The sequence below is a fragment of the Eptesicus fuscus genome, chromosome 17 (assembly GCF_027574615.1).
Source record: "Eptesicus fuscus isolate TK198812 chromosome 17, DD_ASM_mEF_20220401, whole genome shotgun sequence".
NCBI classification, from domain to species: domain Eukaryota; kingdom Metazoa; phylum Chordata; class Mammalia; order Chiroptera; family Vespertilionidae; genus Eptesicus; species Eptesicus fuscus.
The window spans coordinates 34337670-34361616 of NC_072489.1; the positions used below are offsets into that span (position 1 = coordinate 34337670).

The 23947-nt window shown below is 38.0% G+C and overlaps 1 protein-coding gene across 2 annotated transcripts in view; it reads right to left on the reverse strand.

Moving 5' to 3' along the window:
- Window positions 1-581: 581 nt before the first annotated feature.
- Window positions 582-23947, reverse strand: part of RNLS (renalase, FAD dependent amine oxidase) — a 228000-nt gene continuing 204634 nt past the window's right edge. For both annotated transcript variants that reach the window (XM_028127621.2, XM_008152961.3), the window contains 2 exons: window positions 23025-23200; window positions 582-1235 (listed from right to left, as the gene is read on the reverse strand). In XM_028127621.2, the coding sequence (XP_027983422.2) occupies window positions 1083-1235; window positions 23025-23200 (329 nt within the window). In that variant the 3' untranslated portion in view covers window positions 582-1082. The remainder of the gene's footprint in view (window positions 1236-23024; window positions 23201-23947) is intronic.

Sequence of the window (23947 nt, forward strand, 5' to 3'; positions counted from 1 at the left end):
TTAGCAACAAGTCGCTTATTTGGAAGGCTGGGGATTAATTTCTCTCTAGCCAGCAGGTCACTGGGTTGTCACTGAAGCATGCGGCAGCCATTAAGTTGGCAAATATTGAACTATTTGAAGTGCATCTATTTTCTGGTTCAGTACATTTTTTTTGGTTGCATTAAATTCATTAAACTTGACCCAGTCTAAATGCCACAGCACATACTGGATCATACAGACAAGTAACAAACAGCAGCAGCCGTAAGAGATAACAAAAGGTAAAGATCAATATGTTTTATCTATCGTAACAAGATTGGAGTTTTTAAGGTTAAAAAGTACTGTGTGACTTGGAAAGTCAAGTTGAATCTGGTTATTTTCTGAAAATTTGAAGAGAGGTTACTTTGTCAGTCAAGTTGCCCTCCAAACTGCGGTCCTAGAGACAAGGACATCTCTGACCTACAATTCAGGATCATTTAATAACTTGGGAGAGAAACGAGAAAAAAAATTACACTCTGTTATTCACAGTTTGGAGGGACCTTAAAGTTCAGTAGTTTGCAAAAATATTGAATCAAGGACATACTTGAAGATTAAAAATGAGCCTTTGATAATGATTATTCTTTATTTAGAAACAAAAATTTTAAAAGAAAAATAAAGGTTGGGAACATGAACTGCTACTTTAATTTGACAAAATTTTTTTTGGATTCTTTAGCCCTACTTTTCCTCCATCAGAGGGTAGTCATGGCAACTCAGAAAGGTGACAAAGGTGTAAGGTCCAAGGAATTTTTATTCTAGCCTGGGTTGTAACTATCAACATTATAAAATTGATTTTTTACTCCATATGAAAAAATGACAAGTGAAGAACAATTTTCCGGTAATTTATCTGAACAAAACAGAAAACAAAACAATCAATAACTAAAAATTATGAAAACAAAAACCCAAAGTACATGTACTAGTAGATAATAAGAATACAGGTACTAAATAGACTTACTGGGGTGATGACTTCCCAAGTTCTATAAATGTGTAGTCACTATGTTGTCCAACTGAAACTAACATAACATTGGGTGTCAACTGTAACTAAAAAATTAAAAGAAAGAATACAGGTACTAAATATGGTTCTTTAAAGCTTCCAGAACACACAGGGCAGAAGTGACGCAGCCATCAAAATTGGAATGAGTGAATCCATCCCCTCCACACACAAGGAGAGGTTTCAGATGAAGAGTCATTTGGCCAGGAGAGTTGGCAGCAGCATTTGTAACCTGGAAAAAAAAAAAGTGTGGGGGGTGTAATTGCAATTGACATTCTGTGCTCTGTTGTGCTATCCTGTCAACACCCACCTCGGGAAGGCTTCTCAATCTGCAAAAATCAAGATGTCTTAAAGGAGCAACAGGAAACAAAACCAAGACCCCTTATGCTTCCCCCTCATCCAAGTGTTTACAGTGACATTCTTACATGTTTGCATTTTCAGTTATTTGATAAGATAATCAAAAGTTCGTTGAACTTCAATATTAGTATCTCATGATATGCCCAATTAGTTGAAAGTACAGTGATTTTTTTTATAAGAAGGAAATGATATTCACAGAATCATTCACTGATTATCAAGTTGACAAATAAAATTTGAATATATTTAGGGTGCACAACTAGATGTTTTGATATGCGTAGACACTGAAATAATCACCATAATCAAGCTGATTAGCATATCCATCATCTCACCTTTTTTTGTTAATTTTTTTTTGATGGCATACTTTATGATCTATCGTCTTAGCAGATTTCAAGTATACAATACAGTATTGTTAACTATAGTCAGAATAGACCTCTAGTACTGTCATCTTATAACTGTAACTGTACCCTTTGACCAATATGTCCCCATTTTCCCGCCCACCAGCTCCTAGTAATCACCAGTCTACTCTCTGTTTCTATGAGCTTGACTCTTTTAGATTCCACCTATACGTGAAATCATGCTGTAGTATTTAGTATTTGCAATTCCAGAGCCAATACTCTTGAAATCAGCAGAAGAGATTGTTGAGTGGCTAAAAGAGACAGGCACCAGAGGACAGGATCAGGCACTCGGTCAGAGCTTTCACTCTCCTGCTTTGGATGGAATTTTAACAAGTCAGACGATTTGATTTGTCAGTGAAGCACTAAGGGAGGAAGAACACTGTTAGGTTTTTATATAAATTAGCAATTTCAGAATGTGACAACTGATAGTCCAGGGACATTTAGTGAAGGAACAAATAACTCTCTGGCTCCTAATAGGCCCCAAGGGTGCCAGCTTATTAATTTTCCTGTAATCATTAATGTTCACGATAATAGTCCCAATATTCAAGACTCAATTCTAATGTGCACAAAGTATTCATTGTTAGCTCTGCTTGAATGTTCACTGATACCAAATGCTTTACATGCACACCCCACTGAATTCACACAGCAACCCTATTAGGTGGTTACATTTATTCTCATTTTATAGATGAGAAAGTTGAGACTCAGAAAGATTGTTGCTTGTCCAAGGACAGAAAGCTAAGCGGTGAAGAAAAAGGAATTCAAACAGAGCAGGTTAAGTCTGGAACTCACATTTCTAACACTTTTGGAAATATTTCCATAAAGACTAGATTTTAAATGTCCATATTAGCCCTGGATCGTGCTGTTCAGTGATTAGAGCATCGACACACATACTGAAGGATGATGGGTTTGACCCCCGGCCCAGGTCTGGATGCCTACAGAAGGCAACCAATCTATGTGTCTCTCTCACTTTGATGTCCTTCTCTCTGTCTCCCCCCACTTCAACTCTCTAAAATCAAGGGGAATAATATCCTCAGGTGAGGATTAACAAAAAAATAAAATAAAATGTCCATCACTACTCAAAGCAATCTATAGATTCACCACAACTCCTATCAAAGTACTAATGGTATATTTCACAGTGTGACAGTATAATTTACAAGAAATACATATCTGGTTATTCAGATGATCAACATATATTTTCCATATATATCGGGTGTTGTCCACAGTTCCTGACTCACAGCTCCCAAAACCCTTGGAATTTCTTAAGTGCTGAGAGTGATAAAGTTGCCCCTTGTTATGTTAATGAGGTGACTTTTGGAAAGTCAAAAAATTAAGGATGGGGGCTGATGCCAGTGGAGCCAACCCTGTGATTACAGGGGACAGGGGATGAAGATGGGGTTCAGTCATTAGTCTTGTAGGACTAAACTCTTAACCTGTGCAATCTGATGCTACCTCTGGGTAGATGTGTCAGAATTGAATTCTTGGATAGCCTGCTGGTGTCCGAGAATTGTTTGTTGGCTTGGGAGGACCCCCCTCAATGTTGGAATTGGTACCAGGACTTATTTAGAGAGTCACATAGGTTTGTGCATCTGAAAGATTCATATAAATGAAGTAACGCATTCATATATATACACACACATTTATACACGTGTGTCTATGTATAATTTTTAAAACAAAACAAAAATGTTTGATAGTCAGAGCTTTATGGATTCAGAAAATTCATATAAATGGGATAACTAATTTATATGTATTCATATATATACATATGTGTGTCTATCTATGTATAATTTATACACACACATATAAATCTCCATTTGTGGTCAAGTTTTGATACATTCCAGTTGATATCCCTCTATTGATGAGCCATGGCCCTATTAAACATTACACAAGTATTAAGGAGGAGGGAGTTTAAGGGGGAACGTTCTGCCCAGGCGTGAGTTGGTAATTTATCGGCGCTGTGTAATTTCATCTGATGGTTGGTAAATGCCAGAGGCCAGATCACATGACTGGAAAACTGGGCTACTGATTAGCCAGTCTGCATTTTGGATGAAATCAAACTTGCTGCATTTAGGTGGAATCACCCATTTTGCAATTACCCAATGAGGACAATATGAAAACATGAAGTGTGTGTTGGCAAGCTCCTTCCCCCAAGTGAAGTAGACAGCCCTGCAGTGGAGGAGCAGTGATTGTCAAAGCCACAATCTCTCACAACAACGCAGCCTTTGGCTACGCTTCCAGCCGCAGTGAGGAACCACAGCTCCATGACTGTGTTTGAGAGGGATGTCAGGGCTGAACCCCCTTCGAAATCCAGGTTGGATAAAAAGAGCTCTCCCTGCAGAAGCTCATGCTGCGGAAGCCTGCTGCGGGGTTGCTAATGTAAATTTCTCTAAACTCAGGTGGTGATGAGACTGAACATAAAAATTCAAAGCAGAAAAAGAAGTTTTATTTCTAAACTACTTAAGCCCACTTCAATGTGTTTTGCAACTTCTCTCCACCTGCGGAATAAAATGCAAACTCCTCGGCCCCACATGGGCAGGCCTTTCATCACCCGATCTTACCTCCACTCAAGCCTCATCTCTTGCCACTTCCCACCTACATGTCCCATCTACACTCAGACGAAGGTTCTTCAAACATATCTTCTTTGTTCTTCTGTGACTTTGAACAAGCCATTCTGCTTGGGGATGTTGTATTGTTCCCTCCTTTTTGCCAAGTAAATTGCACATCCTTTAAGAACCAATACAAATGTCACCTGCTCTGAGGTCTTCTTGCTCTTCTAGGCAGGGTAAGTGCCTTTTCAGCGTGTTATTTATATCCATTATGTGACTTGCTATTTTGCACTGTAATTATGTCCATGCCTGTCTTCCTTCCTAGACTGCATGCTCCGAAGCGTAGGGACTGTGATGCACTAATCTTTGTATGTAAGGCTGAGACTAGTGGCCAGCCCATTAAGTGTACAATAAATGTTTACTGAGTTAAAAAAAAAACCCACATAGAATATTATATATACAGTTGATCAAGTGAAGGTCTTCACAGGGGACCATCTACACAAAAAGTGTTATTCAGAGGCTCCCACAGAGCTGGTAGAAGCTTCAATGGGAGAGAGATTGTACTTAGAAGGCTCTCAATAATGATGAATGGAGGTCTGTCTTCTTGTCTCTGATTGTGAACTGCTTTACATGAAAATCTCGTATGTCACCCATTAAGTTGCACCACACAAACTTCCTGATTCTGTAGGTCAGAAATGGTAAAATATTGTCAATTTTGTATTGTTTAATTTAATAGTTCTATGTATCATGATTATTAATTGTGAAAGTTCACGCAAAAAAAAAAAAGTTCCTTTTGTGTGAGAATGAACTTAAAGATGAAAAGAGGGATGCAGACAAGTAGGCTACTGGGTATTTCCAGAAAATGATAGTTGATAATTAGCAAAAAAATTCAGTGACACACATGACAATGGGCGTTCTTCCTTCCATACCTGTGCCGACAGCTAAAGCGTGCCCTTGGGCTGTCAGACCTCTCTACCCATATAGACCAATCTTATTGGTTTGGTCTATAGAAGGGCTGTATTTTAGGCTGACCATTTCTAGTGGGCCATCCAGCCCTTGATTTGGTTACTTAGAACCAACCTTTCTGAAATATGGCACTAAGTGATGTTCAAGTGGGTGAGGCAAGGATTAAGGTCTCATAAATTCTAATCCTACATGTGCAATTCACTTGAAGAGAGATCTTGGACAACCTAGGCACAAATCAGGTTCTTAAGGCTGCATCTTCTCACTTGTTATGGATGTAAATTACACTGCATTTCATTGAGTCTAAGGCATCGTCAATTGGATGAGGCACTGATATTTTACGTACCAAAGAGAGAAAAAAATGGTGCCAATGTGATCTAATGCTGTATTTTATACTTATGAGAACTGTTCTTTTAAACTTATTTACATGTAGATCTTCTGCAAACATAAAAAGGAAACAAAAGAGGAATACATTGGCTAAGCCTTTCCAAAAACCTCTTCACGTTCAGAGTTTGACTTCCCCGAGACACTCTTTAACTCAGAGTGTTTGGTGCCCACACTCTCCCTCACGCAGCCTGTCCTCTGTGGGGCCCAGAACCCTGGGAACGCACCATTTCTCACAAGAGGGCTCCACTGAATTGTCCTTTCTGGGGGTTTCTTCCGAGCCACTGACACTTGTTCCATAAGTTCTGATTGTGCACCTTTTCGTCCACAAAAAAAGAAAAGTTTTCAGGCAGCAACTGGGATTAACGTTCTTTTCTCCTTAAAGAATTCATTAATCGCCCTAGCCAGTTTGGCTCAGTGGATAGAGCGTCGGCCTACGGTCCGAAGGGTCTCTGGTTCGATTCTGGTCAAGGGCACATGCCCAGGTTGTGGGCTCATTCCCCAGTGGGGGGGGGGGGGCATGCAGGAGGCAGCTGATCAATGATTCTCTCTCATCATTGATGTTTTTGTCTCTCTCTCCCTCTCCCTTCCTATCTGAAATCAATAAAAATGTTTTAAAAAACTCATTAATTTAAATATCAAGAGGTTTCTGTGGGGGTCCCACTGTTAGACCAGTAGAATGTGTGAAAAACAGCATCCTGGCTGTCTCCTGGTATATACCACCTGGATGGTGGCATCTTATAATTGATGAAATATGGCAAGTATTAAAACGGGGAAGGGAGGGAGTTCGGTGAGTACTTTATAGTAAATACATAATAAATCAAAAGATAATGAGTGGTAAGATCCTTCAAGGAACGCGTTTTCTGGTAATAGCATTTGGTGTCAGGGTTTCTAACGTCTTTAGATTGCTGGTTTAAACCTTCCATTTTTTTTGCAGTTCACCCAAATGAGCAACCTCAGGTGAAACTGACAGAGATAGACTGGTTATCAGAGAATCAATTTGTTCATTTACAAAGGTAAATGTACCGATTCCAGAACCAAGTCTGGTTGCCTCCCCAGACCATGCATCGTAGTAGGCAAATTTCCTCAACTGTGTCATAGATTAGAGGGGTGACAGGCGTTCGGCAACTCCTGACAGACATCACTAATCAATTGTGGCATTCTTTCCCACTGAGCCCAGAAGTGGCCTCAGCATCCTCCTCACTTCATTGCTTCAGGCAGCCACTACCAGTCAATTGGAGTTGACACTTGAGAGAAATCCTATATACCAATCCTGGGTTAGAAGATTGTAGAGCAAACACGAAATTAGAAATAAGGGAATTAAGTATTCTTTACTATTTTTTTTTCTTCTTTTTTCCATTAAGCCAGGATAGTCTGATGCATTGCCTTTCTCCAACCAGAGCCATGTCAATGCAAAGAATTAGGATCACATCAGGAGCCATTTCCTCTAGATGATGCTGGGTAACCTTCTAATAACCTCTCCCCTGATCACTGCCCTTCCCCTCCATCACTTACATCGGGGGCTTTGACTGCCGTGTGAAAATAAAAATACAAGTATTCTGGCTACAACCATCGTTCTACAAAATTGCACACCAAAAATATCAGGGCTTGTGAAAAAAAACAGAGTTGGGGCAGATGACTCAAAATGTAGGGGATGTTGAACCAAGCATTAACAAAAACAACAAACAACATGGTAGAGTGAGGAGCACAGTTAACATTCTCCCAGCCTCTGCCTCTAGCTACATGCTGCATCCTTTGCAGCCTAACCCCTGGGGCTTGTATTTCCTCCTTTGAGATGTAGGTCCTGGGGGCAGTTGCCTTTAAAAGAGACTATTTTGACCTACATTAAAAATATGATCCAGGATGTAGCCTTCTTCATCAATCTGTTGTTTTAGTAAAGGGGAAATGTCTTTGTGGGTTTTTTTTTTCATCAGCGCTTGCACCTTTGCCGACGAACTTCACATGATGGAAAACCCAGCCGTTCTTAAGGCCACTGAGACAGTCGCTATCTGCACTAAAGGAGGGCGCCTCTGGACAGTTTCAGGTTTTTCTGCTGTTCGTTTTTTGTTGTTGTTGTTGTTGTTGTTTTTCTTTTGTAAGAGCTTCCTACTTGCTGAGGCTTTATCTTTGCTAGTGAGAAAACTTAACCTGATCACTTGAAAACACAAACATGTGTGAAACCAATATAATTCCTCCATCATACCGATCTATTTCTCAACTGCATTTGAGATCATTCACATTGAAAAGCCAACAAGCCCAAGGTGTTGTAGAAGACTGTAGGTAATTTTACTGCTTTCTTATATTCCATTACTTTCCCAAAGGGTCACTTTAATTAGCCTTGAGTATGCCTGAGTCTTGAAAGCAGATGGAGATGTCCAAGCCATCGCTTGTGCTTTTGAGACTCACATAGCATCTTTTTTTAAAATTCATTTATTTTATCCATTTCAGTGTCTGAGGGTGACTCTTTAAATCTTAATGTCTCTTAGTTGCACACTAGCTTGATTGGAGCAAACTCTGAGTAATAATCTCCTTGCACTGGCATTCCCCTGCTCATTGTGCGTGTGAGGTACCGACCGCACTGGCAGTGTGAATAGCTAGGAAGGCTGTGATGGTATGGAGCTGAATCATCCATTTCCTCACTGCCTCTATTCTGCTGCCAGTGTAAACCTGAAACCATGCCATGGGACATAAACAGCAGAAATTGAATATTTGGTTAACTTATTCTTTTATAGCCCCTATGCAAAGCTCGAAGGAAGTGGTTCCCAAAAGTCAATCTATGGCAAGAAGAGAAAAAATAAAGAGAATTATGAGCTTTTTTTTTTTTTATAGAGCTAAATGTATTCTATGTATAAATTTCCTCTGAAGTTATGTCTTTACTACTTTTTTGTTATTCTTTTCATTAAATTCTTGTACGGTGTTTTGCTTTTTAAATTCATAACTGCAGAATAAAATGATAGCAATATTATATCAGTGTAGAGAGATTTTACTGATCCATGAAATAAAAATGCTTCGAACCACTGCACTGGGACAAGGCGCTTGACGTGGCTGAGAGCAAAGTCTTTGTCAGTCTGCGGAGTGTTTTCCATAAAGACAGGGTGTGGGTGGGGCAGCAAAGGCTGGCTTTAAACACCCATCAGTAAGCTCAGGTAACACTGGACAACCTTAGTTTGGATTTGGTGAGTGAATGGATTTGGTGAGTGAATTTTTAAAAGCAGAATAAAATCTTGTATAAAACTTACTAACCAGAAACATGCACAACCTCTCTTTTGTGCAAATATTAATGCAGTAATCATAAAAGATGTGGTGAAAATAGGGATTTGTGGGGAAAGACATAATTAAATGTGGAATAAATACCTACCTTCAAATTCATGTACCTAGAGCCGTGGTCGGCAAACTGCGGCTCGCGAGCCACATGCAGCTCTTTGGCCCCTTGAGTGTGGCTCTTCCACAAAATACCACGGCCTGGGCGAGTTTATTTTGAAGAAGTGGCGTTAGAAGAAGTTTAAGTTTAAAAATTTGACTCTCAAAAGAAATTTCAATCGTTGCACTGTTGATATTTGGCTCTGTTGACTAATGAGTTTGCTGACTACTGACCTAGAGGGTAAATGTGGCTTGTATGGATTCTCTGTAAACATTTCACTCTTACCTTATCCCTGAGACATCTATCATATGTCTGCTTTTGAAAATAAGGAGAAATGTAAATAAATGAAGGAGAGGTCAGAATTTATGCTGATGCCAATGGAAATATTTGTTTGCATACTTATAGATGGGGAACTAGTCCAAGCACTTTGAAAAAGATGGGACTTCAATAGATAGGTGGATAAAGAAGATGTGGTACACACATACAATGGAATACTACTCAGCCATAAGAAAAGATGAAATATTGCCATTAGTGACAGCACGGATGGATCTTGAAATAAGTCAGATGAAAAAAGTGAAGAACCATGTGACTTTACTCATATGTGGGATAGAAACTGAAAGCAACAAACAAAAAAACAAGGCAAACAAACAAAAACTCAGACGCAGACAACAGTATGGTGGTTACCAGAGAGAAGGGGTGTGTGGGGGGAGGGGAGATAGTAAAGGATAATGGGAGTCACATACGTAGTGGTAGAACGAGATTTGACTTTGAGTGGTGAACACACATACAATATACAGATGACGTATTATAGAATTTTATTAACTAATGTCAGTTCAATAAACTTAATAAAATTTTTAAAAATTTAAAAAAGAAAAAGATGGGACTTCACTATTATATCACTAGTGAAAAATACTATCTACCCCTAAGCAAATTTCCATGGTAAAGAAAAGGAAGACCTGAGAAATGAAAGTTGAATATAAACTTTTTTATAAGAGTACAAAATGTTTTCTATTGGCTAAATTAAAAATGTAATGTTCCTATTTCTTTCTTTTATTTTTAAAAAATCTCTCTGGAATTTGCTGCAAATGCAATAAAATGTTGTACCACATTGCATACGGTAAGAGATATTGGATGTTTAAAGGCCTTTATTAGCAAACTATGAGGGTTGCGTCTTATTCATTTTTGTATTCCCAGCATCTGCTACCTCCTTATATATAGTTAATGTTGAATAGATGTTTGCTCAAAGAATGTGTGCATGCAGGCGAAAACAACAACCACCACCACCACAACACAGCTTCAAACTTTTGAAAGTTTCACATTCTCAGTGTTCAAATGGTCTTTAAATGCAGTGGAATTTTTTTTCTTTATGAAAGTAATTTACTTTGATTTCTCAGGCTCTAAATATTTCTTTTTCTTTCTGAATTGCCAAGTTTATCGCACATGACACCTCACCATTTTAACCCAGTTCTTTTAGGTGCACTGTCCTGGGGATATCTAGTGTATTCTAAACCCATAACCCTTGCTCTGACACTTGTGTCATCACCCCTGGAAAGCTGAATTCTCTGCCTGTCACTCACCTTTTGTAGACTGCAGGCAAAAGCATAAGGAATATTTAAATCACCCTGAATTTCAAATAGGGAAGTGAAGATAGTTTCTTACTCAGATAGTTCACCCTCATCTCATAAAATGCCATTGTAAAGAATACCTTGAAAAGTGTGTAAACTATAATTAAATGAATGTGTATGTGTGAGTGCCTATATGTATGATAAGATATACAGATGTTTGTCTTTATTTCGAAAAATGGGGAAGCCATAGTGACATAGTCCATGTTATTTCCATAGCTATGGCAAAGCTGCAGTAAACATGCACAGACAAAAAGTTTAAATAATCACTTAAATGGTTTTTTTCTCTGGGAGATGGTAAATACAAAGCTATAGGAGTCAGAGAAAACCAAACACAATTTTTCTGGGTGACCTAGCTAATTTATGATGTCTCTATTTTTTTAAAATTCTTTCTTAGAATAGTCAACTCTCTAAGCTCAGATTTTTGTGTCCTAGCCAGAAATCATATATACATATGATGTACCTAGATGTGTGTGTGTGTATATATATATATATATATATATATATATATATATATACATAGATAGATAGAGAGAGAGAGAGAGAGAATATTTGTTATATTATTAGAAAAAGTGATAATAAGGATTATTTATTAACCATACCTTGCTTATTAGTGAAGATAAGTAATATTCAAAACTGAGATAATAATGATAAATTGGGGGCATTGATTTTTACCATTTAATCTATTTTAGGTATATTTCCTTAAAAATATTGTACATCTTTTGGCCACTGGTATTTGAGACTCTCAGTCCTATATTGTTATGTTACAGTACTTAATATTCATAAAAAGCTTTCTCAACACATGGGTGTTTTTCTGCAGAGATGGTACATTTTTAATTGGTTCCTATGTGTTATGTTCATCATCTCATCTTGCCTCTGTTCTACGCATCTCTCCAGTGTTCAATTATATTTAATGGTGATTTCATAAACTCGTTTCTTTGTTGTGCATTAGGGAAAGGTTTGCTTGTATTGTGGCTTCCTGGCTACAGACAGAGCTCTGTCTCTCATGCTATGAAGAGCTGCTATAAAATTACTATTGGTTGGAATATCCTAGGTGTGAAGAAAGTGATGTGGTTTGGTCAATTCCCAGTGGAGCTTTTCACTTTATAGGTGTTTGTCTATTCTATTTGAATAAACCATTGGGTAGATGCAGGCCGAAGGTGCCGCAAATCATTTATATGATCCATGTATCAGCTTTAGTGGGCTCGAACTGCAAAACACATACTTTGCTGAAATTGTATATTCAGTTGCTGAAGTCTATACTGAATCCATTTAGACCTAGTCTATCTTTTAAACATTGGAGCAGTCTATTTTGATGAGGATTTGTTCAGGATAAGCACACAATAAAGAAAGAGATACTGTTTCCTCTAGTGCTGTGGCAGTAATAATGGACAAAACAATAGCTGTATTACATTTCCCTGTAGGGTTTTTAATTTAATAGAAAATAGCTCGGGCCTTCAGCAAGTTTTAGTATACTCACTCATTAACCCCTCAAATATCTGTTGTGTTCCCAGGAGTTGCCGAGCACTGTGTAAGGTGCGACCAGTCCCCAGCCATGAGGTGATTTAACAGACTGGAATCCTTTTGTTTCCATCTAAATGTAAGTGTTGCACAACAGTCTCTCAAAGAACCCAACTGTTTGGGATCCTCGGATGCAGAGGGCAAAATATGCTTTTGATTGTGAGTCTAGAAATAATCCTGAGTTCATCTTCCCTACTCAACTGAGCCTAACACGCCTTTCCCCATTTAATAGCTGCTTAATTTCCCACCAAGTCTACCTTTCTTCATCCCTTCTCCCATTCCCTTTCCCTTCTTGACGACCCAGAAGCATGGTCATTATTTCTTTCTGGTTCTCATTCACATTGAACGAACCTAACAGCTTTTTCTTTGGGCTGTGCAATTATGGCAGAGAGATTGCAACCGTTTTGATCTTCAGGTTTAGAAACAACCTTCCTTCTACTTTTAATACTGGGAAATAAAGGGTCAATGCATATGCTCCTCAGAGAGACAATAATGGAGGATACAAAACAAGTAGTTTTAAGTCAGCTTAACTGAGGTGTAATTTATAATACAGTAAAATTCACCCTATGTGTACTGTTCCATAAGTTTTGCCAAAGTACACAGTTGTGTTAACTACTACTATAAGCAACATAGAGAACATTTCCATCAACACCCCTGCCCTTCCCACAAATTCCCCTTGCCTCTTTATAATTAATTCTCTTCTCCCAATCACAGCTCCTGGCAACCACGGATTGGTTTTCTGTCCCTACAGCCTTTCCTATTCCAGAAAGCCATATAAATAGAATAATACAATACGTCGTCTTTGAGTCTGGCTTCTTTCATTAGATAATGCATCTGAGATTCACTCCTGCTACTACTAGTTTGTTTCATTTTATTACTGAGTTTTCATTTATGGATGTACAATAGTCTGTTCATTTACCAGGGCATGAATATTCAGGTTATTTCCAGTTTGGGGCAATTATTAAGAAAGCTGCTGTGAACACTTGCAAATAGAACTTTATGTGGATATAGGTCTTTATTTCTCTTGGGTAAATCCCTCAGAGTAGGGTGGCTGGGTCATATGGTAAGTGCATATTTAATTTTTTAATAAACTACAAAACTCTTTCCCCAAGGGGCTGTGCCATTTTGATTCTCATAGTGACATGTGACAATTTCAGTTGCTATACATCCTCACCAGTATTTGGCATCTTTAGAGTCTTTAATTTGAGCTATTCCAGTAGGTATATCATGGTATCTCTTTGTAGTTTTAATTTACAATTTCCTAAAAACCAAGGATGGTCAATATTTTTACAGCCATCCACATCTTTTCTTTGTGTGTGTGTGTGTGTGTGTGTGTGTGTGTGTGTTGTGTGTGTGTTAAAATACACATAACATCAAATTTTCCATTACTAATAGCCACTGGCAAAGACTTACCTTCTTTCTGTCTCCAAAAATTTGCCTATTCTGGGTATTTCATGTAAATGGACTCATTCAAGAAACCAGCCTTTGTGTCTGGTTTCTTTCACTTAGCATAATGTTTTCAAGGTTCATCCATGTCCTAGCATATAATAGTACTTCATTGCTCTTGTTGTTGTTGTTCTTCAAATGTTTAAAATGAGCATTTCTATATAATTTCCCATGGGTCTTGTTATTAGACATATGTTGAACACCTTCCCATATAACGATTAATTCTTAAAAACTGAGGTTAACTCCTTCCTTTTTAAGGCTGAATAATATTCCATTTCATGGATATACCACATTTTATTTATCACTTCATCAGTTGATGGACAAGTAGTTTTTTTCTACCTTTGGCTATTGTGAATAGTGCTGCTATAAACATTTGTGTACACATTTTTTGGTTGAACACATGTTTTCCATGCTTTTGGGTATATATCTAGGAGTGGAATAGCTTGGTAATGTTGTAATTCTATGTTTAACTTTTTGAGAAACTGTCAAACTGCTTACTACAGTGTCTGAATCATTTTATAGTTCCAACAAGGTATAAGAATTTCAATTTCTTCGCATCCTCAACAGCACTTGTTCTTTTCTGTCTTCTTCTTCTTCTTCTTTCTTCTTCTTCTTCTTCTTCTTCTTCTTCTTCTTCTTCTTCTTCTTCTTCTTCTTCTTCATCTTCTTCTTCTTCTTCTTCTCTTCTTCTTCTTCTTGTGTGTGGTAACCATCCTAGTGGGTGTGAAATGATATCTCATTGTGGTTTTAATTTGAAATTTCCTAATGCTTAATGACAAAGGACATCTTTTTCTACGCTTGTTGACCATTTGTACCTCTTCTTTGGAGAAATGTCTATTCAAGTCCTTTGCCCATTTTAAAAAATGTTAAATATGCTGTACACCTGAAACCAATATAAAATGATATTGAAAGTAAAATGTAATTGAAAAATAAAAATTAAAACCAAAAGATAAAATATTCTTTCAAATATTTTGTCCATTTTTAATAATTGGGCCATTTTTTTCTTACTACTGATTTGTGAGAGTTCTTTATATATTCTAGATACCAGTCTTTTATCAGATATATGTTTTTACAAACGTTTTTTCTAAGTCTGTGGCTTGTCTTTTCATTTGCTGAACAGTGTCTTTCCAAAACATTGTTTTTAATTTTAATCAAGCCCAATTGATCAATTATTTTATGGCCTGTGTTTTTTTGTGTGTCCTATCTAAGAAGTGTTTGCCAAACCCACGAGCACAAAGAGTTTCTCCTATGTTCGCATCTGGAGGATTTATAGTTTAAGGTTTTCCATTTAGGTCTATGATCCGTGTTTAGTTAATTTTTGTATATTGTGTGCAACCTGGGCTTCTGAATCTCAAGTGACATGTTCCAGTTTCTATTTTGTTCCTTACTAGCTGCATAATATTAAGCAAAACATTCAACATGAACCCTAGTTTCCTCACTTAAAGCAAAGATAGCAATATTTACTTCCTAACATGTTAGAATTGTTGTGAGAATCAAATGAAAAAAAGCATAAAAGTGTTTTCTAAACTCGAAGTATACATGTTAACTATTATTATTTCTAGCTGACAGCAGCAAAAGTGATAGTATGAGAATGTGTCATACTTGGGAGAAAGTCAGAACTCAAACAATTACCAGCAGTAGAGTGAGGTGTTTAAAAGCAATAGTTTTTAAATAGACCTGCGCTCGAATTCCAGTTTTGCCACTTCCTGGTGGGAGAACCTCACACAAGCTACTGAGTTCTCTAATTCTCAACTTTCTCACCCATGCAATGGGGAAGGAGTATAAACTACATAGCGTGGTTGGAGAATGAAGGGAGTTACCTACAAAGCTCAGTGAGCTACACAGAGTAGGGGATTAATAAATGGCATTTTAAAGAGAGATAATATGTGTGTGTGTGTGTATAGATAGATATAGACACACTCTAATAAAATGATGCTGTAGGTTTACAGAAGTGCTATAACAGATAATGAATGGCAAAGACCAAGGTGAAAAGAAAGAATGTACCTTGAATTCTTCTGCTTCTGGGAAAATACATGTGTTGTTGGAACATCATTCCAACATCATAACCTTTGCCTCTCTGACTTCTTGTAGAATTTAGCTCAAGGGACATCTTCTTTTAGAAAGCTATTTATAACCACTTCCTCTGAAATCTGCTCTTTGCTCACACAGTACGTCATGCATACCTTTCTTATCGCAAACTACACCATAACTTGATTATCTGTTTATTGGTTGGCCTTGCTGATTAGATGGAAAACTCCTTGAAGGAAGGAAACTATCTCTGAGTCTTTAGAATCCAGTATAATGTCTGGCATGGTGTTACATGAAATGATGAATATATATTATTTCTTTCTAATGTGGGCATAGATGGCTTTTGTCAACTAAACTTTTTCCATTTGCTAGGTTTATGTCATAACACTGATCTCTAAGTAGACCAAGCAGACTTACCTTTTATGTAATAGTGACAGAAAAGAGCCTATTTCTATTATGGTGTCCAGGCCCATATAATAACACCCATCACCCAGTTTTAAGTAGTAACATTGGGTACAGGTGACTATATGTAACATTTGTTCAGGAAAGACAACATGGACTCCTTTTTAAAGTTTTCTATAAAGTAGTGCTGTTCAGAGTAATTGGTTCTTCTGAATAAGTGTGATGCTGACTACATGGCAGGTTAAGTCCCACGAGTACTTGAGTAATATAATTTAATTAAACATATATGTGTTAAAACGTTTAATACCTCACATAATATGGGATTTTGTGAAAAGGGGAAATATCTGTCCATAAAACTTCAATGAAATTATGACTTTACATCCTTAATTCAATGATCAGCATTTCTCAGCAGATGATCTCACACTTAGCTACCTCATAATAAGTTGAAGTAACTAGTTAATTATGTGCTAGTGACAAGAGGCGGGAGATTACTCGATGGTTTGCGTAGGACTGACACCTGTTAGAGTTCCTGCTGTTGATGGATTGGGTCATACCCTGGTCCACTGATCCCAAAAGGCCTGTTTGGCTCTTCCTAGTTTACTGTAAACTTATAGCACATAGGCAAGAGTGCTCATGGCCATAATTTCATGCCAGGAAATGTTGAGTCATGGCATAAATGTGCTAAGTTTGCCAAACACTGGAAAATGTGCAAGTTAGTTTAGGAATGAATGTCAAGAAGCTGAAAAATCTATAAGCTTCAAAAAAACTCAAGTGAGAAGAGTTGCTTGTGTCCACAGGGATCCACCATTTTTATCTCACTTTGTTCTTATATTACTCAACAGCCCCTGTGGTATGAGTAAGTGTCATAGCTTCTGGCATTGAATCAGTTCTTCTGAAACATCCCTGTCCAGAACTATCTGCATATGTAAAACAGAGCGAAGAGAAGAGAGAGAAACTAAAAAGAGAAGTGTATGAAAAAAGAAAAAAGGGGGCAACATGAGGGCATGAAGAGAGGTAATCAATAAAAGAGAGCAAGGGACATAGAGCTAAGCTACTGACTAAGAAAGGGCCATGGTAGCACCGTCACCTGCCACCTGTTCTCCTCCTCCTCCTGTTCCCACTACTTAGTGACACTTATTGACAACTTGCTCTGTACTAGTGTCTGCAGTAAATGTTTTTTCCTGTTCTCTCATTCATTTTAACCACTAACCCTCCAGGTAGGTTCAGTTGTTACCATTTATAGCTTAGGCCCCTGAGGCTTAGAGCTGCCATCTAGCTTGCTCCAAGGCATGTGGAGAGCTAAGGTTTGAACCAAAGTCTGTCTAACTCCAAAGTCCAAGATCATAATCACAGCACATTACTACAAATCCAGGAATTATAAACACAAATGTGGGAGAAAAGTCATAGGACTAGTGGCAGAATGACCAAAAAAAAGCATGATTTTATTGCAGAAATACACTACTAAACAACATCACAAATGTACTTAAACTCATAAACACAATTGATTATTTACTTTCAAATACTTATCCTAGAAGACCATAGGTTTAAATCCATAACAATGCACTGGCCAATGTCTCTTAGGGGTACCAGCTTTGAACTGCTTTTAGATTCAGTCTACAAGTCACATTAAAACAGATAAATACAAACAGCTAAATTTCTTTAGTTGTATCTATAAAAACACTTTTTTAAAAATTGTCAAGGTTGACCTTCCATTTTATTAAAAAGGTTTAAGTCCAAATGACTTTGATTGGTTCAGATTGCAGCGATCCGATCCAACTGATAATATGCTGAAGAATGCATGTCAGGCTCTGAAAGAGAAGCCCCATCTTTTCTGAAATAAAGGTGCAGCTTTATCAAGGTGACTGACTACTTTGACAGGAACAAGCCTTTGGATTTATAATTATGGTATATTCCTATAATCAGTCACTGTTTTCCAGTTCCTACCTATCTACAAAAAGAAAATTAGGAAGATACTGCAGAAGGTGAATAACAAAGAAAGAGAAAAAGTGAAATTACTAATCACCACCTGACCTTCCAATGCTAAAATTAGACATAATTACCCACCAGAAATTAATCTCATGAGGGAATAATGTAAGTATATGGGTGTCTTAGGCTTTTCTCTGTATATTTCCTTCTCCCCTACCCAACACAAATCTCTAAGGAAAATTCTGGGTGCACATTTCTTCCTTTCTCTTTTGTTCTTTCTAATTCCTGGGTAGTTCTATGCCAACTGTGGTACTCAGGTGACGAAGATCTGAGGAAGTCAAAAAGGGAATGTGCATTGAACAGGGCCAAGTTTTACTTGTCTAAGAAGGAAACAAAAAGGACAGAGTCAAAAGTGGAGCATGTGAATGGGAGGCTGAAGAGAGAAAAGACAGAAAAAGAGATGAGCCACATGGCTGACTGTCAGAGTAAACTGTGTGGGGGATTAAATCGTACGGGTGCAAATAAGTTTGAGGGAGCTTCCAGAGGGGCATATACAGTGAATGAGAACAGAGACTTAACACGTACTCCTGAGGATGAAATCTTTTCAATGTTCTTTAAAGTTCTATAACACATACTAGTAGAAATTTGAATTAGTTTACATTCCTTTTGTTTGGTGAATTGTGTTTCTTTGCAACACAAGACTGGGACATAGGAAGCCCTTGATTTATTGAGGTGATAGTAATAAGACTTTCACAGCAGGTGTCATTAATTCTGTGTTTATGGGAGGACTTTAGGTTGCTTATAAAGCCTCATAATTATATGCAACGTTGTGTTTATATGTCCTTGCATATTTTGAAGTAATGACAATTTTCATGTTTATAGCTTTTATCAGATTCATAAAGAGTTCATGATCCTTCTTCTTAAAAAATATGAAAAGACTACCACTGGGAAGAAAGTACAGGCTCAGGGCAAAAGATCAAATGAGGAAATGTAACTATAGAAGATAACTGAGTTCTAATTCTATCACAAAAGCTTAATATGCTAGTCCCAATCTATTTATTTGGCCAAAGGTACCAATGTATTCATTTGCTACCTCCCTCTCCTCTTTCTTATCCCCCTAAATTCCCCTTCTGTTCTCCTTATTATTTTTTTTTAACCTTTATTTATTAGTTTCTCTTAAGCATATAGTTATCTCAGAATTTCCTTTTTTAAAAAAATACATTTTTATTGATTTCAGAGAGGAAGGGAGAGGGATAGAGAGATAGAAACCTTAATGAGAGAGAATCATTGATTGGCTGCCTCCTACAAGCCCCCTACCGGGGGAGGGTATTGAGCCTGCAACCCACATGTGCCCTTGGCCGGAATCGAACCTGGGACCCTTCAGTCCTCAGGCCGATGCTCTATCCACTGAGCAAAACCAGCTAGGGCTCTCCTTATTATTTAAAAATACATTTCGTGATTAAAAAAACAATAATCCATTTGTGTGCAAATAAAGTGAAGAAAAGGGCCACTGATTGGGGAAAATTAAAATTTCAAGCAAATCAGACATATCCCATAGTTTGAGAGAGCATCATGATAGAACCTGAAATAGAGGAGAGCACAGCAAGTAGTAGTGGTGAGAGTATTAAGATTAGCAAACTGATTACATGTCCCCATCAAGGTACATGCAAAGGCGTCTTCAGTTATTACTCTTCTGCTGAAAGGATGAATATATCATACTAGTTACAGAAACCCTAATTCAGTGTTTCACAGCCTAGGTAGCAAGCTATATTAACCGGATAAACATTTAAATTATGGAGGGCAAATAGCTGCAAAAGGGAGGAACCGAGAACCAGGAAGATCTGCCATCGCTTTGCTAAGTTTGTTTGCACCACCTACTCAAGTGTTTTATTCAAACCCCAAATGGGAGGCACAGAGCAGCTCCCAAGTCTTTCAAACACGCCTTCTTCCCTCATCTGCCTTTTTCCTCCTTGATGAGCAGCACCCACAAGAATGCACCGTTATCTTACTCAAGGCAAAACCATTTCATTTAGTGTCTTAGGAGAGGCCTTCAGCAACCCTCTAGGGTTCTATGAGCAGAGTACTAGCCATGTCTCAGGCATTCATTACATGCTTATTTAACAAGTGAGTGACCAAATGAATAAAAATCTTTCACCTTCCCGCTGCCAATGTGCTGTGTGATTTTAGAGGCAACCCTGGGAGAGCAACATGGGAAAACAAGAAATTATCTCCCCCGCCCCACACAACACTCCCCTGTCTTTTTCAGACAGCACTCACTTCCTTTGAGTGCCTTGAGCCTTCAAGGACGGGATGGATGCTCTTCTCATAAAGGTAATGGGGAAAGTAGCTTAGATTCTCCAGGTGAGCCCAGTGTAATCACAAGGGTCCTTAAAGAACCTGTGAGGCCGAAGAACAGGTCAGAGTGAAAAGGACTTGACCCACTTTGCAGGCTCCGAAGATGGCGGAAGGGGCCGCAAGCCGACTGTGGGCAGCTGCTAGAAAATGTGAAAGGCAAGAACATGGATTCTCTCCTAGAAGCCGCACCGGAAGAAACACAGCCCTGCCAACACCTTGAATTTGGTGAGACCCTCCTTGAACTTGTGAACTCCAGAACTGTAAGATAATACATTTATGTTGTTTTAAGCTATGGAATTTGTGGTCATAGGAAATGGGGTCAGTGAAGAGGAAACAGAGAGTCAGTGAAACAAAGTGAAGGACTCGAGAGACAAGTGGATGGGTTTTGTCATCACTAGCCAATGGACCTACGGGAATTTGGTTCATGTCTCCCAGGCTTTGTTTTTCTCAGGGGTGTAGTGGTTAAAACTAGCCATCTCTAAGGCTACTTTGATACTCTAAGTGAGAACACATCTTAGAATTGCCCAGCTCCAGGTCTGCCACACTTGTGGGTGCTCATCACTGCTACCTCCCTTTCTCTTCTTCTTCCAACCCACCCAGCAGTGTAGGGATCACACACAAAAAGAGAAAACTAAAATGAATGTAGATAAAAAGTTAAGTCTGAGGGGTGTAGAAACGAGGGGTATACCACCGCTGCTTGAAGCATGGGACAGCAGTTCTGTGGTCTGTCTAGGATTTCATAAGATGCGGGTTTCAAGGTCAGAGAGAGAGAAGAAAAGGGGTAGAGTGTGAAAAGTAGGGGAAGATTTGGGTAGAGCAGGACAGGGGGTGGAGAAAAAGGAAGGGAACACAGGCTGGAAAAATATGGGTGGAATTTCCCCTACAAGGGGACGGTACCATTAATTAGAAATAGGAAAAAGGTCAAAATCAGTTGTTTGTTTCTCTTTTTTGTGTGTCGTTGTTTCTACACCATCCTTCCCTTCAGTTTAAGCACTATATTAGACCATATCCATAACACAAACATTGATGAATTATCAAAGGTAGATCATGTGTTCTGGATGGCAAGGGAGGAGGGGTGCACGCATTTATGTTACATTGCAAAGGCTAAGATGGACCTTTTAAAAGCATTGAAGAAATGTTCTCTTGGAAGTAATATTTGAAAACTAACTAGTTAAATGCTATTAAATCTCTGAACCTGTCATTATTTCTTTTTCTAAGATGATGTAGAGATTCTATCTATCTATCTATCTATCTATCTATCTATCTATCTATCTATCTATCATCTATCTAGCTATCACCTATCTAGCTATCATCTCACAATGAAGGTAAGATCTCTGCCATCAATGACAATGCCATGTTCTGTAGAATGCTGCTCAAGGTAATAGGGAAGTATATGAATGGTGAAAAATGCAAACTTCTAAGGTTGAATGACAACTTACTCCCTTTCAGGCTTTGCAGCAATGTAGATTTAATGACTACAGAGCCGTAAATGTACTGGAATAATTTCAAGAGAGAACATCCAAATTGTAATAAAAAGCATTTCTAGGGTTTGGATGTACTTTGTGTTCAAAAATTTTTTTATTAGATTTTGTGATATTGCACAACTTTGAATAGGCCATTTTGTGGTAAGGTCCAATCTATTTCTACAACATTTTAAACTTTAAGAAATGAGTAGATTTTAACCCATATTTTTGGCTTATTAATAAATTATTTAAAGGAAGTCACAGGAAGAAACTCACAAACCATTGTTCCTTTAAAGGATGTTTATAAATTGCAAAGTGACTTGCTGTGTACTATATCTAGCTATGTACTAGGTTCCCTGTATAATTTAACTTGAGAATGTGGGTAAACACATATTCCTGCAGCAATTTTAGGAAGTCATTTACAATCTCCCATTTCCTTTCATTTTGGAAAACCCTAAATCTGTTGCATATCTCACAACACCACTCTTTCTAAAGGCTTACAGCTGAGATGACCAATAGTGCTGATAAATCAGTTCATCCATAGGCTCAGAAACCTTAGAAAAAAATAGACAACTCACTGTGTCTTTCCCCTTCCTGCCCTTTGCTCCACTGTCCCTAAATAACTTCGCAACAGAGTTTACAGATCAAAAGGCTTTTTCTAGGAATACTCACAAACTTCCACTGAAATATGCAGCGACTTTCAGAAAAGTCAACATTTACTTAGTGTTACAGAGCTTTAAGTCTGAACTAGTCCTGAGATCAGCAGGTTTATCTGACCCTGAAAACCACCCTAACTGGCTGATCTGTGCAGGCATTCATCTTTCTCCCGCAAAGAGCTCTGCTGGCAGCAGTCAAAACCAAAGTGGGAACTTAATAAAAATGAAAACTGTGGTAGCAAAATACACTTAATGAGGTTAATTTGACGTATTGCAAAAATTTGGGAGGTTACAGTGGTTTCTATATAACCACAGTACTGATTTAGAAAAACCCCAGGGAAACAGCTGCATCTGGATATGTAACTCGCCTTGCTTGCTTGCATAGGAAAGCCAAGATTTTCAGGGTGTATGTCTTCAGATGCTAAAATTTGCACATTAGATTGGGGAAAATTGTATGCATTTCTTATTGAGAAATAACAGGATAATAAAACCTGTAGACGTTTATGCTTACACATTAGGCAAAAGGATCAGAAAAAGCCAACTCAGTTCTGCTGAGCTGTTAAGAAAATTGTGCTCATACTACTGGGTTCCGTGATTACCTGTGAATGTCTCCATTTCTGGCATTTGGTAGCGACTGGCTGAGGCAAACCTGGCAAAATGTTTTCCAGCTGCTGGAAGATTAACTCTTGCACCTCCTCAATGCTGTGTTCCAAGTGTGTAACTCCAAAGGAGACAGTGGTGTGAATCGCAAGGGAAGGCCCGATTTCTGATGACACTAGAGTAAGAGGAACATAAAGGTACATCTTAGGGTGGGTGACATGGAAGAGTCTCTCAGCCTTTCAATCTCTCAGATTTAAGAATTGATCACAATAGTCAGACAATAAATGGAGGGGAAACACACTCTAATCTTTGGAGCATAAAACGAGGCTATTTCTGAAATCCAAAATCAATTTTCTCTGAAGAGAAGGAAAAACTCATGATGTACTTTAGAAAATACATTTCAGATCTTGCTAAAGAATGGGAAGGAAGGGCACCTAATATATACTTCTCTGGGTATAATTAAAATTACTGGTATGTTCATCTTCTCTCATCCACTAAATTATAAACTCTTTAGGGCAGGCACCATTTCTTACACATAGCCTATATTCTCCTTAAATTCTAAGAACAAAGTAGATGTTCAAAAAATACTTATTCTTTTTTTGATAAATGAATTTCAAAGTGTTTTTGTTGACATTATTAAATGCTAGAGGAAAATATCATTACCACTTTCAAAAAATTTGGGCTTTTCTCTAAAAACAGACTTGACTTTATAATATTCCCCTTTATCTTTTAAGTAGCATTAAAAATAAAAGTCTGCCTCATTTATAACATGGAGCTACTTTCCACTTTTGTTTGCCATTGCATTTTTGTGTGCTATATTTCACAATTACAAATAATGAGTGTCTGCTTCGTATCTTTCACTCATTAGTAGCATATAGGAAAATCAAATAAAGTTCGAAGTTGAAAGAAAAGTGACTGAGGC